This window comes from Pezoporus flaviventris, unplaced genomic scaffold, assembly GCF_033815535.1.
Source record: "Pezoporus flaviventris isolate CSIRO_AGI_PZ_B2104156 unplaced genomic scaffold, CSIRO_AGI_Pfla_v1 ptg000030l, whole genome shotgun sequence".
Lineage (NCBI taxonomy): Eukaryota > Metazoa > Chordata > Aves > Psittaciformes > Psittacidae > Pezoporus > Pezoporus flaviventris.
In genome coordinates, this window is record NW_026892578.1 from 11,015,266 (window position 1) to 11,033,320 (window position 18,055).

The window sequence follows — 18,055 nt, forward strand, 5'->3', positions numbered from 1 at the left end:
ATAAGACAGAATGATCCTTGTTTTGGTTTTACAGTTTTGCAGCCAAGAAAATTATTATAGTAGTCACTTCATTGTAACTCCTGATGCTTTAATGACAGCTTGTTTGATCAAGCAAACACAGCGTTGGTGTGTCCAGCACACTCATCATGGAAGTTTTTACAGATATTTTAGTTGTACGTAGTATCTCCATATGCCAGCCCGGGTCCTGACAGCTCCAGCAAATTCATCACACTGGAGACAAAGCTGCTCAATATCACTCCTTTCCCCTGGAAACTGGTCATTTAAATTACAATCAAGTATACACACACACACACTCACTGACAGCATGGATGGGAGTGTATGTTTTTGTATGGGAGCAGGCAGGGAGGATGAGTCAGCTCTGGGCATGATATCCCAGAACTACCCTTGCCTGATTAGGGTAGTTCTCTAATCTACCAGGGATGTGACTCTTCCAACTCTGGTGATGGCAAAGCTGTGGCTCCTGCAGGCTCCTTTTGGTGGACCCTCTTTCCTTGTTGACCTTGTCACCACAGAGCGTGGCAGAGTTTTCCTAATGTAACCCACCCAGGGTTTCTCCTCCTGTCCTATCCTTGCCTTCCCAAAAGGCTTTCCAGCATGGCTTGGATTAGCCTTAAACTCTTGCAGTTTCTTGTTTCAGATTCTGGTCTGGCCATTTGTCATCCTGGTTCTGTTTCTCCTCTCTCTGTCCTTAGAATGACAGAATGCATGATCACCTCTCTGGATAACATTATAAATGTTTCACTGTTGAATTGCCAGTAACGAGTCTCTGCCAAATTTATATTCTAAAATTCCCCAAGAAGCAATTTAATTACATTATTTTGGATACAGCACCATAGCAGCTGCATTCATTTGATGAGGATTCATTACAGTTTATGGCAAAAACAATGGCAAATTGGCTGTGATGTGTTTTGGAATTTACTCTTTATTTAGTTTAAAATAGCCCTGGTTTAGTGAGCATGGTTTCCAAACCCATTTGATCCTGCAGTCTGTGAGAAAGTGGGAAGGCTCTGAGAAGAGTTCTTAAAAAACAGCTTATCTACACCTGTTGCAGCTCAGCTATTGAAGTCCTGCTGGTTTGTGGTTGAAAGGGAATTACCAGATCTATCCGTTCTACAGTATTTCAAGGAATATTCCAGAACTATTTCAAAAGTCATGTGTATAAATCAAAATTAATATATAAATAACAAACCCTCAGTTTTGTCCGTATTTTTCATGGATGAACTTTTCCCAAAGCAGAAAAGATTATATCCCTAGTAGAAATCTAGTAAAGTTTCTCAAGGAAATCTAAACCAAACTGCTTCTGTGACTGGTTCCAAGCACAAAGTGTAAGTCAGATTTGTGAAACATTTTCTTAATTTTTTTGGAACTGTCTGGAGGATTTACAGTAAGTTTTAAGTAAATACTAGGGATGAAACTAGGCTAGTCATAGGGCAAAATTCATAGCAGGGGCCAGATGTCAACTTTGCTCTCCTACCACTATTCCCAACAAAAGCCACAGCTTCACATTAGAAGCTAAATTAGGAAGTTTTGCAGAATGCTAACCTCATGTGAGGGGTGTAACTTCTGCAGGGAATTCTTGTATTGAAAAAAAGTCTTTGTATAGGCATAGTTATAGTACAATTTTTGTACCTCTGTAGTTTATTTTGTTTTGTTTATCAATACAGTTCTGGGGTTTTTTTATTGGCAAAAATATTTTTGGCCATTTCAAAGAAGAAGAAAACCTTTTTTTTCGGCTTTCCTCAAATTATGACAGATTGACTCTATGTTAAGAGTCACACCTGTACATTTTAACAGCAGTCTGTGGTGATAAAGGCAACAACCTTTAAAAATAGACAATAGGGAAGTTACTATATCCCCCTTTTATACATAGTGAATTGTTCCTCCTTGATTAGGACAGTATTTAAAGTTCATTCAGCCACTTTCCTCCCTGTCCTACTTGGTAAGATCCTTACCTTTACTGTGTGCCAGAGTAAGTCTGCCCTATCACTGAGTCATTTCAACTTGCTAGACATCCAGACAATTATTCACTTACTATGCAGAGTTGTTTTTTTTTACCAGCCTCGAGAGCTGGCATAACTCAGGGTGGTATCAGACAGGCACGGCACAGATGCTGAGGGGGATCTAAGGGTGCACTGCTGCAATAGGATGAGCGGTAATGGTTTTAAACTAAAAGAGGAGAGATTCAGGCTGGATGTGAGGAAGAAATGCTTTCATGTGAGGGTGGTAAAATACTGGCACAGGTTGCCCAGAGTGGTGGTGGATGCACCATCCCTAGAGACATTCAAGGCCAGGATGGATGTGATTCTGGGCAAACCAATCTAGGTGAAGATGTCCTGGCTCATTGTGAGGGGCTTGGACTAAATGACCTTTGAGGGTCCCTTCCAAACCAAACTATTCTATGGTGAGGAGGGAGATAATGGTGGACACACAGAAACCAGCCATTACATTGATTTGGCTGCTGGAAACTTCATTTTAGGCACCTGACTTGTGCATCTAATATCAGCATCTAGCTCAGCAGTCTTCCCAGACTGCTTACTAGACCTCACAAGTGTGTGAGGTCAGTGAAGACAGCTGGATGTCTCAAGAGAGGGAGAAAATGGAGTAGACTTAGTGGTCTCACCTCAGCCATGCCTGCACCGCAGCATTGCCAGGGCTGCTTGCTGCCTACTGAAAATACAGCCCTCATGCCTCAGGACAGAATATAGTATATACTGAAAATATATTATAAAGCAAAAGTAGTAATAGGGCCAAATTTTTAAGACTGGACAAGAGGCCTTTTACTCACACTACCAAGCTGTACTACTTCACAGCACTATAAACGAATTACATGAATTCTAACTCTTTAACAAGAATAATGAAATTACCTATATACTATATAAGAGAACAAACCCCCAAAGCTTCAAAACACTTCTGTCTGGCATGCTCAGTTTAAAAAAGTTTCCCATTCCTGAAGCACTTAGCTACACTCCAGGGTTCCTGACAGACTTTCCTCGTGAATTTTTCTGTGTAAATAATGACTCAGAGAGAGGAGCCTTGAGACAGGCAGCTTCCAAGATCGGATGTTCGCCTTGACCTTGCAGACCTCCTCAGGAAGGAAACAAGTTCCTCCAAGGAAAACATGTGACAGAAGATTCAGAGGCCATTCTGCAAGCAGAAGTCATTCAATGAGGCACTCCAGTCTTGAAATTTAGGGTGAGCTATGGTTCCTACCATGCTTAGAATACATCAACCAACAAACATAAAACCCAGGCATCTTCCCCTTTAGTTTTCTGCTGTCTTCTTTGGAGTGACAGCTTCATTGCAAACTATAGGTTCAGTCATTACAAAATAAGCTGCCCCACATCTGAATTTGTAACTCTTTACAATCATCTACCTGTACCCAGCTATTTACTTATACTCCTATATTGCAAACACTCAACTCTGTACACAATAGAGGCAATGATTAGACTAAAATAGTTTCCTAATTTATTAAAAATTATTTTGATATTGTACACATTAAAATCTAAAGCCTTCACTGACTTTAACAGTGCTGAAATTAAGCATTATGAGATTAAAGAACAGAACTCCAAATTAGTTTTTCTTTCTAGTTTGTCTGAGTTTTCCTAAAGAGTAGTAGTGATTTATTCAACAGAAAAATTACATTGCTTTCAAGTGAAAAGTACAAGCTCATTTAGGCAGATCAAGAAAACATTTAAAACTCTTCAAAATTCAGACTTCATTTAAATATTTTTCAGGTGTTCAGGAAAAAGATTTTATTAGCTTATCACTCTCTTTACACAGCTTTTTAACAAAAGACATTACAAGAAAATTATTAATCTAAAGATATGGTATTACTTAAGAGTAATTCACTGTATGTTCAGACAAAGTTTTTCAACTTGTATAAATACAGGCAAAGCTGGAAGTAATCAAGTAAATTAAAGGGGTAAAAAAAAAGGTTCTTCTGTTAATATTCTTTTCCCAAAAGAACTACAGTAATTCATAGCATCCTGCCTGCATAAGAATTTCGGTGTACTGGAATTTCAGGAGAGCCGGAGCACATGTCTACCAAGTCTGAAAAGAAAGCTAATTCAGCAAAGGGAAAGAGAATGTAAAAACCACAAAAAAAGCTTCATGGTTGCTGCTCTAATTGGTGGATCTGAATGGAAAGATCAGTTTTTCCCCAAGAGCGATCATAAGAAATGCTCAAAAGAAGGTGAAAACATTATTTGTATGTCTAACATAATGTGCCTTCCCCCAAAAGCTGCAGCACGTTTTTTAAGTTGAAGACTGTAATCAGATGCAGGGGAGAGAACAACACCTGCCCGTACTTAAAGCACATGAAAGAAAAGACTGCATCATCATATAAATTCATCCAAAGTTTACATAACCTCACCAAGCATCTCAAGTGGGTCTTTTCACTAAGTGGGCATCTATCACCTCTTATGATGAAAAAGAGCCTCAATGCGGGAGTTCTCTCACATGGCAGGGTTTTCAATGTACAGATGAATTTTCCTTCCGACAGCAAGCACTTACAGAAAAGCAAAGGCTGCTCACTCCTGCTGAGCTGAAGAACACCCTGTGCAATGAGAGGACCCCAGCATTGGTAGGGGTATCCTGGAGTGACACACTGCCCCATCAGCTGTCAACACAGGGGAAGCAGGAATTGCAGGAAAGACCATAGAGTGACCACAAGGTCCATGACTATGGGAAAAACACAGGGGCTTTCTCTCCAACTATTCCCCTCTACCAATCTCTTGCATATCTGCACATGTAGTTCTCCCCTGTACAGTTTACAGAATATAGTCAGGTTAGGTATATTGGGAAAGGCAATGAAAACATCTATTCACTATGAGGGTGGTGAGGCACTGGAACAGGTGACGCAGAGAAGCCCCATCCATGGCAGTGCTCAAGGCCAAGTTGGACAGGGCTTTGAGCAACCTGGTCTAGTGAAAGGTGTCCTTGCACATGGCAGGGGGTTAGGAACTGGATAATATTTAAGGTCCTTTCCAACCCAAACCATTCTCTGATCCTGTGCTTCCATGATTTTTTGATTGACAAATTTGATTATTTTTTTTTAAACTGATTGTGTCAGCCAAATATTATTTGTAATTCAATCGTTTTTCATTCATTCATTCATTCATTCATTCATTCATTCATTCATTCAATCAACCAATCAATCAAGGGATTTTTTGCGTGTATGTGTTTGGAGTCTTTGGGCTATAATTAAAACATTTAAAACAGCTACTCAAATGAACTGTCATCCATACACTAATCAATATGCTTCCTTCTCTTTAGTAGCTTATTATTAAGATAGATACTTCTAAAATTCAGTTCGAATGAGTTCTAGTCTCCATATGCTGCTGGCTTAAAGTGGTAATAAAGTTTGCATACACTGTCAATAGCTATAGTCTAACAAGTCTGCTTAATGCTTCTACCATGAGACACATATGTTGTGAACAGCTGCCTGTCTTTAATCTCTTTTAAAGTTTGACTGTATCATAACAAATAACAAAACTTGGGCATGTAGCCTCACATTGCAAAATAGCCAGCATGTTTCAAGGAGCACAGAGAGGAGTTATGGTGTGGAGGCTACTGTAACACATGAACTTCGAGCAACTGCCAGCTGGTCTTAGAGTAAAACACTGGGTTCTTACTAAGAGAACATTAATCTTTATAACCAGTAAAGCAACATAGGGTCTTCTTTTTCAGTTTGTCACAGGATGTTTTTGTTTCTCTAGTAGTTAATGAAAGGAGATGGAAAATTTCTCTGGCATTCAAACATATTACAAGCTTGGATTTACACTGTTATTCAGAGATAGGATGAAATCTCAATATAAACTGCACAGGGTAAACATGCAGTTTATACTGAGATTACAGGAGAGTTTGACAAGTCTTAAAGTTTTTTGCACGTATGTGGATACTTTTAGAGAAAAGAGAAATATTGAAATATTCATCATAGAAGCATTTTTGTTATTGTTTTTGGTGGTGTTTTTTTGGGGGTTGTTGGGTTGTGGTTTTTTTTTTGCATCAGCTTCAAATTAGCTGCTGCTTCCTCCAGCTCTAATACTCTGAGCATGGTAAGAAAACTTCCAGTACTATCTGCCATTAGAGATGTTCCAGCCTATTTGTATCTGAACACGTTAATTTTTACCTTCTGAAGAAAAAAAAAATAAAAAAAGAGTTTAGTACCTTTAAAGTATGTATTTCAAGATGTGTGTGAATTACAAGGAAAAATACAGGGAAAAAAAAAAAAGCTGGTGTGGCTCATGATTATGATTTAGACATACCTCTGAACAAAAGGTGTACCTGACAATCTCATCTGATATTAGTCCTGGGACCCAAGAGCTCCATCCCCCTCTCTTTCCCATCTCTTCACACAGCTTGGCAGCAGATTACCGCTCCCATTTTCATCTGTCCTGGTATTAACAATGATTTATCACCCACAAGTGTTGAGCCTATAATGAGTAATGGTGTAAGAAAAGAAATTTGTGCAGTATGGCACTAGGAAGTAATGGCATCAAAAAGAGCCCTTTGTAATTTTTTTGCTTTCTAAGACAAGACTATACATTATATTACTACTTACCGCAATTTATACAAGATGTTACATGAAAGATCTCTTCTCACTGTGCCAGGATTTTATTTTCATTTTATTTAGAATAGCTATTGGAGAAATAATGGAGTGTCAAAACCATAAGTTCATTAAGGAATAAAAGCTGAAACACTTATTAGATAAAGAACTTATATTCTGGAATATCACACATTTTAGTTCTTTTTTTTTCAAGTTTAGGGAGTGTAAGTTTTCAGCCAATAGAGCGAACTGTTATAACAGTGTACTAACATCAGTTTGGACATAAGAATCAATTTGTTATTAGGCTGGCACGAGACAGGATATACAGAGCCAGGAATTGCACTGGGACCTCTTTTCCTACATGCAGGCCGGAAGAATCCAAGGACAAGAGGGAGTGAGGCTATTGTATTTCAAACCAGAATGATTACAAGAAATCAAACACTAATGCTTCCCCTGACTAGTGGAAATAGTCAATAATAATTTAAAACCATTTTGTTATTTAATCTTACCCATTATGTAATGAGAACAGCTTGCCTGAATATTACTGTGACCATATAAAATTTCTCGTTACCTGCAATGCTTGACTTTGTATTTTGATTTAAGCATAGCTGAATGAATATTCCTTGAAGCTAGGATTACACCTCATGTACAAGATCTTATATTAGAGGATTTTTTTTTTAATTGAGCCTTTGGGAATTAACATATTAAGTAAAATGATTTCTATACTGTACAGATGCAGTTGGCAGAGATGACTGTACAGTGGAATACCACCTATTCCAGAGTAAAAGATGCCCACAGTGATTCCCTTTCTATTCTTTTTCATTAAAATCCCCTTAATTTTTATATAGATATGAACTTGCATTATTATATATTACTCTACCAAAATATCCTTGCTTTTTCCAATTTTAAGCATTTGTTTTCTGCAGCCAATGCTCTTTAGGCCACTAAAAGGCTAGAGATGAGAGGTCTGCTGTAGTTTAGAAGATCATTCTCAATATCACAACTAATTGAACAGATAAATCACAGAGGAAAAAGCTAGCCCTAGGCACTCCAGCTACATTTCTCATCTGTACTGCATTTGATCCCTTTCGTACTGTAAAATATAATTGTAGGGTCATACTGCTACTTTATGCTATTATGGTCAACATAGTGTAAGGAAGCTAAAATTGCAAGGTTTCAAAGCAGAAGATTGATACTATATTTTGGCAGGAAATTTTTGTTTCTCCAAAAATGTAAATGTTGTAGGCACAGAAAAAAACTCCAAAAGACTTAAATCTTTTGCTTTTGAAGTCAAACTTACACAACTTTGAGCATGCATTCAATACAAACAAGTTAATAGCCCATAGAGTCTGGAAGCGCAATAGTGGCATAATTGAGGTAGATGAAGAAATATTTTTACAGAACCATAGTCCTGACTATGACTCATTACTTGCCCCTTTTTCTCCCCTTTCCAGTTTTCAGCATTCTGCATCTCAGAATTCTTTCCAAGAAGACAAGGTGAACGTGCAAACACACAGGTGCTAGCAGGAGGCACGCAATTTGTCCAAATTTTGCAGTGCGATTCTAGCTAGGACAAAGTCTCACATCTTGGCAACTGGGGACAGCTGAAAGCTGGTGGGTAAGCCCTAACAGAGACGACCTGTAGGGCACAGAGGCAGCCACAGAGCTCCAGCCCCTCAAACAGTTTTGCCCAAGACATTAAAACAACCCTGCATATGCTCCCCTTCCACAGTTGTAAACTGGAATATTCCACAGGACCAACGTCACACACAAAGGAGAAATTTGTGAAAAACTTAAAAAAGGCTATCACAAAAAGCAATCCTGCTGGCACCATCAAGGCACATATCAAGAAAGTCAATGATATATTACTTATCTATTAGATACCCTGCATGTCCTAAGCATTTTACTGATGAAGACAATGAGCTTCCAATTAAGCATTTATACTGTAAAAGGGTAAGAACTGCTGAAGTAAGCATTTACAGGAGGTCTAGGGATAACTTAGCATATTCACACTATGATAATCTAATTTTGCATTTGCTTTGATCATTCATTTTTCACTGATTTTAGGTAACTGGAAAACAGAGCAGGGTCTGTTTTGAGTTTATTATAAATGAAATGTGAAAACTGTGAAGGACAGGAATCCTCTTGTCCCACATCCTTGGCGTTGCTCATTCTCAAGGGCAACAACATCCTTCCTAGCAAAAGAAAAGGCTTCCTGTGTGGAGGGTCAAGGGATGCGCCAAGGGAGATAGGGGACTGGATGGTTTGGTTTGGGGTGGGAGAAGGAGGAAACACACAGTCTTATGGCCCACATCAGGCTTTGAGTCCAAAGTGTGCTTTAGCAACCCAATACAGCTTTCCAGCCTGTGACCTTCTAGAGGAGTTTCTCTCCATGGACTATTCAGGCTTGCCAAATTAGACACCATTTCTGATTGGTATGAACCCCTACGTATAGGTTCACAGTGCTAAGGATACATACAGGTATTATTATTTTGCATTATTTGTATGTTGTAATTTGGATTTTTCTTCATAAAATAATTTAACATATTAAAGCTTGAGAGAAATCTGACTATTGAGTATTCTCCAATGCAGATATTGGGAGATATGTACATTCAGGTTTTGGGGGGGGGGGGGGAGGGAGCGTCCTTATTTAAAGCATACTACTAACCACCTTTACCACTTTCTGAAAATTTGCTGTCACATTATTTTAAAATATTTGCATTAAAATAAGGCATACTGAAGAATTTGTTCAGAATATACACTTACCTGATAAGTAGAACATACCTATCTGTACCCTTCCACACACCTCTCAATGCCACGAAAGAGTATGAGTTTTAGCCTGCTGTCCATGGTCAGGTTTTTTTTAGCTATACTCCTGCAACTAGCTTTATCATCCCCGATAAAGCAGTAAAACAATTAGCTTACTTATTCTATTTATCAGTTATGAGAAAACATATTGTTGTGCTAAACCCCATAAATGTTCTGCCTTTGAAAGGCCACTTGCTTGTAACTTTGCCTGCTACAAACCCTATCTTTGTTACTCTGGTATGCAGACACTAAACAAAGGGTCAACCTGTGCGCAGTGTTCTAGAACAGTTCATTATTTGCACTTAACCTCATCTACTTGCTTAATTTCCATTGTTATTGCTTTGTTTCTTACTGATTTATTATTTAAATACTTCTCATTCTGAAGATGTGTCATGCATTGCATTCTACCAACAGCCTTCAAGCATCTTAAAAACATATAAGGTCAGTCAAAAGGTCATTACAATAAGCAAATTCATGGCTAGAACATGGACATAAAATCCATTATCAGTTTGGACCAGATCCATAGAAAAGGATTTTACTTAATGTTCAATCTGGCTTCCCCAGAAACCAGAGTCATAAGAACAAAGATAATAAATGCTGAATTATTTCCAATTTTATTTAATTCTCTTGTTCTTCCTTAATAGATTAGGCCTTCAACACCATCATTGCCACTAAAAATTGAAGGAAATGAATAGTATGTGAACATTTTTTTAAAAAACTTGCTGTTAAATTTGTGCAGTAAGTTTTAAAAATCTATGGCTTGTATTATTTTAAGGATGTTAAGTAAATAAAATTAAAAAAAAAATCTCATAGTACTTATACCTATTGTAATACTTATTATCCACTGTCAATTCATTATGCACAGTCATAAACACAACAAAATTTATGCTTTGCAAAAACAACCTAAAAATTATACAATCCCCCAGAGAAACACCTCTCCTCAAAAAAAAAAAAACAAAAACCAACAAACTAATGTTGTGTGAGTGTGTTGACAGAGAATCATAGGCATAGAATAGTTAGGGTTGGAAAGGACCTTAAGATCATCTAGTTCCAACCCCCCTGCCATGGGCAGGGACACCTCACACTAAACCATGTCACCCAAGGCTCTGTCCACCCTAGCCTTGAACACCTCTAGGGATGAAGCATTCACAACTTCTTTGGGCAGCCTGTTCCAGTGCCTCACCACTTTCACAGTAAAGAACTTCTTCCTTATATCCAATCTAAACTTCCCCTGTTTGAGTTTGATACAGTCCCTAATGAAGGGTTCCTTTCCAGTATACTTGTATGCCCCCAACATTTTCTGTTATCCTTCTAAACTCAACCAAAGAAATACCAGCTGGAGGAACCACAGCCCCTTCTGATAACATTAGACTAAAGAGAGAATGTTGTAAAGTCTGCCTTAATATTTATATATTAGTGTAATAAAATACATTAGTATTTTAATATTACTAATAAAACAGTTGCAGCTGGAACATATTTTTAGTAAACTGGTTCATTGCTACATCGATCTTCTTCCGAGCAACAACTTAATATTTTTTGATATTTGCAAATACTGAAGCACAACCGGTTAGTTATATTTTTGCATCTATTTGTGGGTGAAGTAATATCAAATAATGTTCCCTTTTAATAGACGTGACCATTCATCATTTTAATTTCATAAAAATGTAAGACACTAAAATATTTTTCAAGCAGTATCTAATCTAACAATAATCTAATAATATCAACCTGCATCTAATCTAATAATAATTGAATAATAAGATGCATCTAATCCAATAAAAATTTAATAATAATGGAAGCCCACAGGTTCCACATTTTTTTTCAGGTTGGATATAGTTGTTTAACTGCATGTTAAACCTCTATAACTGGCACTATAGAAAGTAACTTTCTACACTCTGACTCTATTAAATACAATGTAACACTGTAACACAGATATACTATGTCATTACATATCAATTGTATTTTCTTTTAATTGAACAGTTTCCATTAAGGAAGACAGTAAAGGGTGCACAGGGAAACTATATTTAGATGTGAAAATACCGAGCTACTAAAAAAAAAAACAAAAAAAAACCAATAGAATATTAAAAATGGATACCACATAAAACAATATTGTAGTTTATATATATATATATGAGATCAAATATATTTTCCATAGTTTTTATATATGTGATCAAATATACGTTTAGTGACCTACACCTATATATGAAACTGTATATATTTACTTAAAATATAGGCATGTGTATTTATTCAAATTCAAGATTCAAGATATCTTAGAAGTTAACAGAGATTACACGTATTTCTATGCTAGACAAGTCTACATACACATATATAAAACGTAAGCAGTATTGCCTTTATATACTAACACAAGCACTATAAATATGCATGTATATACGCACATTCACATGTATATGCATAATGTATTTCTATTTCAGTCAAGAAAACAATGTTCCCCTATTGACAACCCCACTTTATGAGTACAGATTTGTAAGTACTGGGTTCTTACAGTATCACAGTATATTGATTATTATTGCAGATTAATGATTAGGCTGCAATTATTAAATAATGCCACATAAAAATAGTTGGGAAGCTTCAACAAATATTTTGCCAGTATCTCTGCAAAGACATTTAAATATTAAAAGCTTTTTAATTCATTATGTACACAGCAGTGAAGCAGACATATTTTTGTGCTTTGTTTGTAGAAACTGTGGACTTGACAAAGACTTCTACCTTTACACAGTACAAGTAGGCTTATAGGAGTTGAACACAATTCTGCCTATGAGGAAAGAGTTTATGACTACTTCCCATCAAAAATATACTTGCAATTGAGTTGGCACACTACAGAAGAAGAATCCTCTCATCCTGAACCAACAGGGTAGAGAAAATAGATGTATGGATTCTGCCACTAAAACTAGGTGAAAACTGCGCAAACAAGAAGCTGTCTTTTGTTTCTGGAATTCCTGAGTGCCATTCAGAGGGCTGTCCTGCCTTCATAAACATGCCCACTACATGTCAGCGCTAATAAAATTCAAACAAAAACATGGAGAACCACAGCTAACCTACAGCAGTTTGATTCAACAAAAGATCTTTCTTGACTAAGCAGTACAAAAATTGTGCCAAATTTATTTTTTGGCAAGAACATATGCATCAGCTGCCAGATTCCCAGTAAATATGAAGGCGAGCAGAAACACTGGTTTCAGTAGAGGTATGCTGTCTTAACATCATTTAAAAATATGCCTTACTGTCTAACTTCCTCTTTTGCTACACCTCTTCATGGCTCTCTGCCAACACTAAATGAGTGATTATCTTTCCAGACACATCTTGTAACTTCTTTCTCACAAAAATACCCTGTCTCATTGAAAATAAATCTTTTATTTTTTCTTACCACTTTCTTGACTGTAAATACATCTACAGAACAATGCTAATTTTAGAAATTGTCCCTAAAAATAATGAATGCACTTTTAAATTGTCTTGTCTTTTTCATTACGACAAGAAGAAAGAAAAGAGTCAGTATCAAAAGTAATCAGCCATAAATATTTCCTTTGAGATACTATGGTGAGTTAAGCATAAGCATTTGCACTTCCTATTTGAAAGCCCTCATTGTTCATGTAGCAAACCAGTATTTCTAATTTATGCCACAATTTTGACCACTGTATGATAAATTCAGTGTCTCACAGAATATTTCCTGTTCCTTCTTTTGCTCATGGTTTATTGTTTTTCCATTTTTAACATGCATCTGTCTATGATCTACTTATCAAAATAAAACCCAAAACATATCTATAAACACTAAGTCAAGTATAAGTATGAAGGTGTATCATGTGATTGTGTGGCTAACTAAGAAAGGACTGCTCCTGGAAGAACACAGGTGCCCTCAACCTGCTCTGCCCCCAGTGCAAGTTGAGAAAGAAAAGCACCTCTCAAGGTTGGAGCTGTAGTTGCCAAAGGAAAAAACACTTTCTCATTTTGAGAAGTCCACAACTGGTATTACATTGACCGTTAAACACTTGGGTGTACATGCCTCTGTTGGACAAGTATACAGAACTCCTAATTAAAGAGTTTCATTTTTGCCACAAAAGGAGCTAGATTGTAATGGCATCTTTTGTCCTACGCTTAATGAAGGCCGAGTTATTTTTTAAACAATTAGTAGCACTGCTGGAAGAGAATGCAAGTAATTAGCATAGCTTGACACCCAGAGCAACACCAGTTGCTGTTGTTAGCATCAACAATGTGTCAAGTTAAAAAGAAAAATCACAAGAAAGAAAGTGTCACTTGAAGCAGTTTCGCTTTTCTTATTTAAAGATACAATTAACCACCAATCCTTTAATGAATCCACGATACTATTGGCTACCACATGCTCATTCTTTCAGATTTTATTTTTTTTTTAAGATTTGGGTAGCCTATATATCAAACTCCACTTATATTAAAAAACAGAAGCAATATGGCAAGCAACAACCCACTTTTCAGTTGAGGAATTTCTGATCCACTTGAACACTGAATTTGCCAATGGCAGATGCACATAATCTGTAAATTAATTAATACAATCTGCAAGATCATACCTACAATTTACATTAGTAGCATGACTCAAGAAGTTGTATTACCATTTACAAAGGAGGCCTTAAGGTGAAAATGGACCTGAAATTGTTGCCCATCAGCTACTAAACACTGGTGTGAACATGTATCATTCCTTTACTCCCTAGGGATAAATGCCAGTCTAGGGAACTGAAAAATCTCATTCTCAGAGTCTGATACATAAACCAGCACAAATTTCTGAGATGGAAGAGGCAATGAGGAAGGGAAAGATACAGTTTTCAGATTACCTTCTTATGAACAGAGGATGGATGCTAGATCTGTCTGGAAACCACCTAACCTACTGCTCCTTGGCTCAGAGTATAGACATGCCATAATCGCTGGTGTAATCGGCATGACGTCATTGCTGGCATTAGCAAAGTGAAATAGGCTGCTTCATGACAAAGAGGAGAGAAACTGGATTTTGTGTGGTCTAATAACAAAATTATTAGCAACCAAATGAAAAATAATCAACAGCAGAGCGTACGCAAGGAAGGCCTGACATTTTAATCAGCGCCGATGTATGTGTAGTAAACATTGAAAGCTACCACAAATAAAGCTGTAGCTAGATATGAAAATTCACCTAAACAGTAGTATAAGCCACATACTCCTTATGACAGCTAAAGAGAAATCAAAGCACAACTGAGAATCCTCATGATTATTGTCTTTGTAAATTATTTTTAGAGAGTTTGGGTACAAAGAAAGTCCATATTTCAAAAAAAATCATACAAGTACTGTAAATAATGTTAGGAGTTGCCATTATAAGGAGAGTTATTTGACTTAGGCCTATGCTAACCATCAAATTGGTACTTGAATTACTCTTCAAGGAGACTGCTGGAAAGTAGTCTGTTAGACTTTTACAGGTTTCTAAACTGGGTAACATCAAATATGAATGTTAGTTGCCTGTCTGAGATACCCTTTAAGAGTTCGCTTAGGCATCTTTGCACAGAAAAGCATAGATCATGCAAAAATACCCTGACTTTTTTTCCTATCTGCAGTATTAAGTCAAAGATCTCAAGAGAAAAGACATGCCTTTTAAAGTCTTTCTTTCCAGACTTGGCACATCTACATACATAACACTAAGAAACCTTTACTATTTTTTAACATGTTAAAAAATACACTAATCCTGTATTTAACATTGAAGGTATTTCTTGTTAAGTAGCATATTCATACTATTCATATAAAGTTGATAAACAATACACTGTTAGCTTACTAAACAGTAGCACCTGTTAAGGATATAAACCCACTGCATTATTGAAAAGCATGAAAAGTCCATGCATCTTCTATTCACATTTATGGCCCATGCTCTGTATTATCTGTGGCTAAATCCTTGCCTATTGAAATAACAAACTAGTTCAGGGAAAAAAAAAAAATAGGAAGCTAAAACAATAAGTTTTCCTTAATAAATAAAAACACCTTTAAGAGAGGAAAGGAAGCTATCAGGTTCACCAGTCCAAGTAAAGAAGGTTCTTTCATTATGTTACTGTAATCACAGAACTTGCTGTGTATGTTTGCACATACAAAGAGCCACAAAATCCACATAGCATGCATATGCAGATTTCACCTGCAATCATCTATAGTTATTATACACTTGTGCAGCCACACATTTTTGTCTGAAGGTACTTAAGAAAAGCCTTCCAGTTAGTTAAACCTATTAACTCAGTTGTTTTTCCCACCTCTGAAATCCTGTGTGAGAAGGCTGGCAGATAAGCTTTGCCCTCCACACTTGTGGTTTCTCAGTTGCAGTCTGTCTTTAAAAATCCTCCCCCAGTCGCATGCAGGCACACACAGACTCTACAGAGAGAGTGGGCGAAGGGAAGCATGGGATGCTTAGTTCCTGCCTTTGCTCTGCAGCAGTACCAAACTCAGCATGAGAGGAACATACACCTAGGCAGATGGGAGGCCACTGGGTTGGCCTTGCTGTTCAGCAGGAGCTCTGCCTCTCCTGGCAGCCTGGAGATCCCCCAGAGCACCCTGAGACCTGGCTGCCCACTGCCACCCTGCCCAGGGGTCCTGCACAGGTCCAGGGGCTGCTGGAACCAGGAAGGAGGTGTGCTGGGAGCTCACTGAACTGTCGGAACAGCACAAGAAGCCCAGAAACAATTTTGGGTTTGTTTCCAGCACGGCAGTGCCTGTGAGCCCAGGTGGGAGGTAGTGTGGGAAGAGCAGAGGCAGCATGTGTTTTCCCTGGCTGGACAAGCAGCTGGCATCCCCGAAGCCAGCACACATAAATGCATCTCCTGTTAGCAGTGATGCAAAAGGTTTCTTACAATGAAAGCAACCAAATGAAAAATAATCAACAGCAGAGTGTATGCAAAAAAAGCCTGACATTTCAATCAGCGTCTGTGTATGTGCAGTCAGCACTAAACACTGCCAGATGCCATGAATAAAGCTGTAGCTAGATAAGAAAATTCACCTAAATAGTAGTATAATGTGTCATATTCCTTATGATAGAAAACTCAACACACAACTAAGAAATCTTTCCTTGAGCAAAATCTAACAGCTTTTAAATGGTGATGATCAAATGCACATATAGATCTGTATGTGTACCTTGTCTGATTACAGACCATGCTCCTACCTTTCCCAGCTTCTGCCCAAAGAAGGAAGTCGGCATGCAACCAAAGCGTGCTTTCCTTCCCAACCACGTTATTTGGATAGAAAGGCCAATAGGTAGCACTAACCTTTAGCTTGTCATAGCGGTCACTTAAAGCTGCCACCTGATGGTCACGGTGTCGCCCAACCAGTTTACACAAGGCACAGATTAACTGGTCATCGGTCACGCAGTACATGTTAACTTTCTCGTCCTCATGCTCCAAGCACATTAATCCCCTGATGTGAGAGTCTGGGATGGGCTCGATGAGACGGTGACCGGTGAACGGCTTTTTGTTGGGGTGAGTGGCTTTCAGGCACTCCTCACAGTAGGACACCTCGCAGGTAACGCAGGTTTTCACTGCCTCCTGGGCAGGGTCCTGATCGCAGAACTGGCAGAGGACCTTCTCGCAAGTCGACATGCTGTTGCTATCAAATGCCCGCTCCCGGCGGGTCTCACTGGGGGAATTGGGCCCGCTGACCGAGGCTTTCTGAAACCTGTCAATGATGTTCTGCAGGGTGACGTTGCGCTTGAGCCCGTCTAGACCACGCTGGCTGAGGGTGATGACATAGCGGCAGGTTGGGCACTGGAAGGCAGTGATAGACTCCACCGGCTCGTTGGTGGCGCAGTGGGAGACCAGGATGCGGTGTGCGCAGTTGAAGCAGAGGCTGTGAGCGCAAGGCAGCAGCAGTGGGTCTTCAAACAGCTCCAGACAGATAGGGCAGGTCAGTTCTGACTCCAGTGTTTCCATCTTCAGGCAAAGCTTTCCTGTGGCGTCAGCGAAATCCAGGGAAGCTGATCAGCTATCTGGAAACACACGTAAAATTCGATTAAGCTAGAGAGGACATGAGGGGTCAGCCGTGGGGGGTTGTCAACTTTCTCCACTGCTCCTGGGGCTATCAACCCACCACGCCAGGCGGGAGAGCAATCTAAAGTTTTGAACCTGCACATGAACATATCAAGGTATTTAAAACTGGATTGCTTCTTTTTTTTTTTTTTTTGCTTTGCTGTTCATTTAGAAAAGAAAAGAAAAAAAAAAAGAAAAAAGAAAAGCTCCTTCTTGATTTCTTTCCCCCTTCGCGTTCAGGCGATGGAGGAAAATAGCAGATGTTTCTGTGCATTAGTAAAACCCAAAATAATGACCATCAAACAGCCTATCACAGCAAAATTAGATCTCTTCTGAAGATGCTGTTTTTGGCTTCACTCTTCTAGTAGTAAAACTTCTTAAAAAACCTTCACCTTCGTGTAACATTGTGCAAGGATTAGTCCAGCATATTATGACTGACAGCCTTACAATCGCTATTCCGGTTAATAGTTATTTTATCAGATAGAAATTTTCATTTGTTATTACAGCAATAGCACAACATTTAAAGTACATGTCTGTGTTTACTTGCATAAATGTATATCCGTATATATACAGGGAATAATGCTTCTAGGAAAGCATTTGTTATTTTTTTATTTGACGTTTAGTATATATGTATGGCATATATATCATATACTAATATACTCCTTCCATGTATTTCAAGAAC

At 38.2% G+C, this 18,055-nt stretch overlaps 1 protein-coding gene across 3 annotated transcripts in view; it reads right to left on the bottom strand.

The window, feature by feature from the left end:
- MID1 (midline 1) overlaps positions 1 to 18,055 on the bottom strand; it is a 249,557-nt gene that overhangs the window by 84,864 nt on the left and 146,638 nt on the right. For all 3 annotated transcript variants that reach the window (XM_061459901.1, XM_061459903.1, XM_061459902.1), the window contains exon 2: positions 16,618 to 17,333. In XM_061459901.1, coding sequence (XP_061315885.1) covers positions 16,618 to 17,277 — 660 coding nt within the window. In that variant the 5' untranslated portion in view covers positions 17,278 to 17,333. The remainder of the gene's footprint in view (positions 1 to 16,617; positions 17,334 to 18,055) is intronic.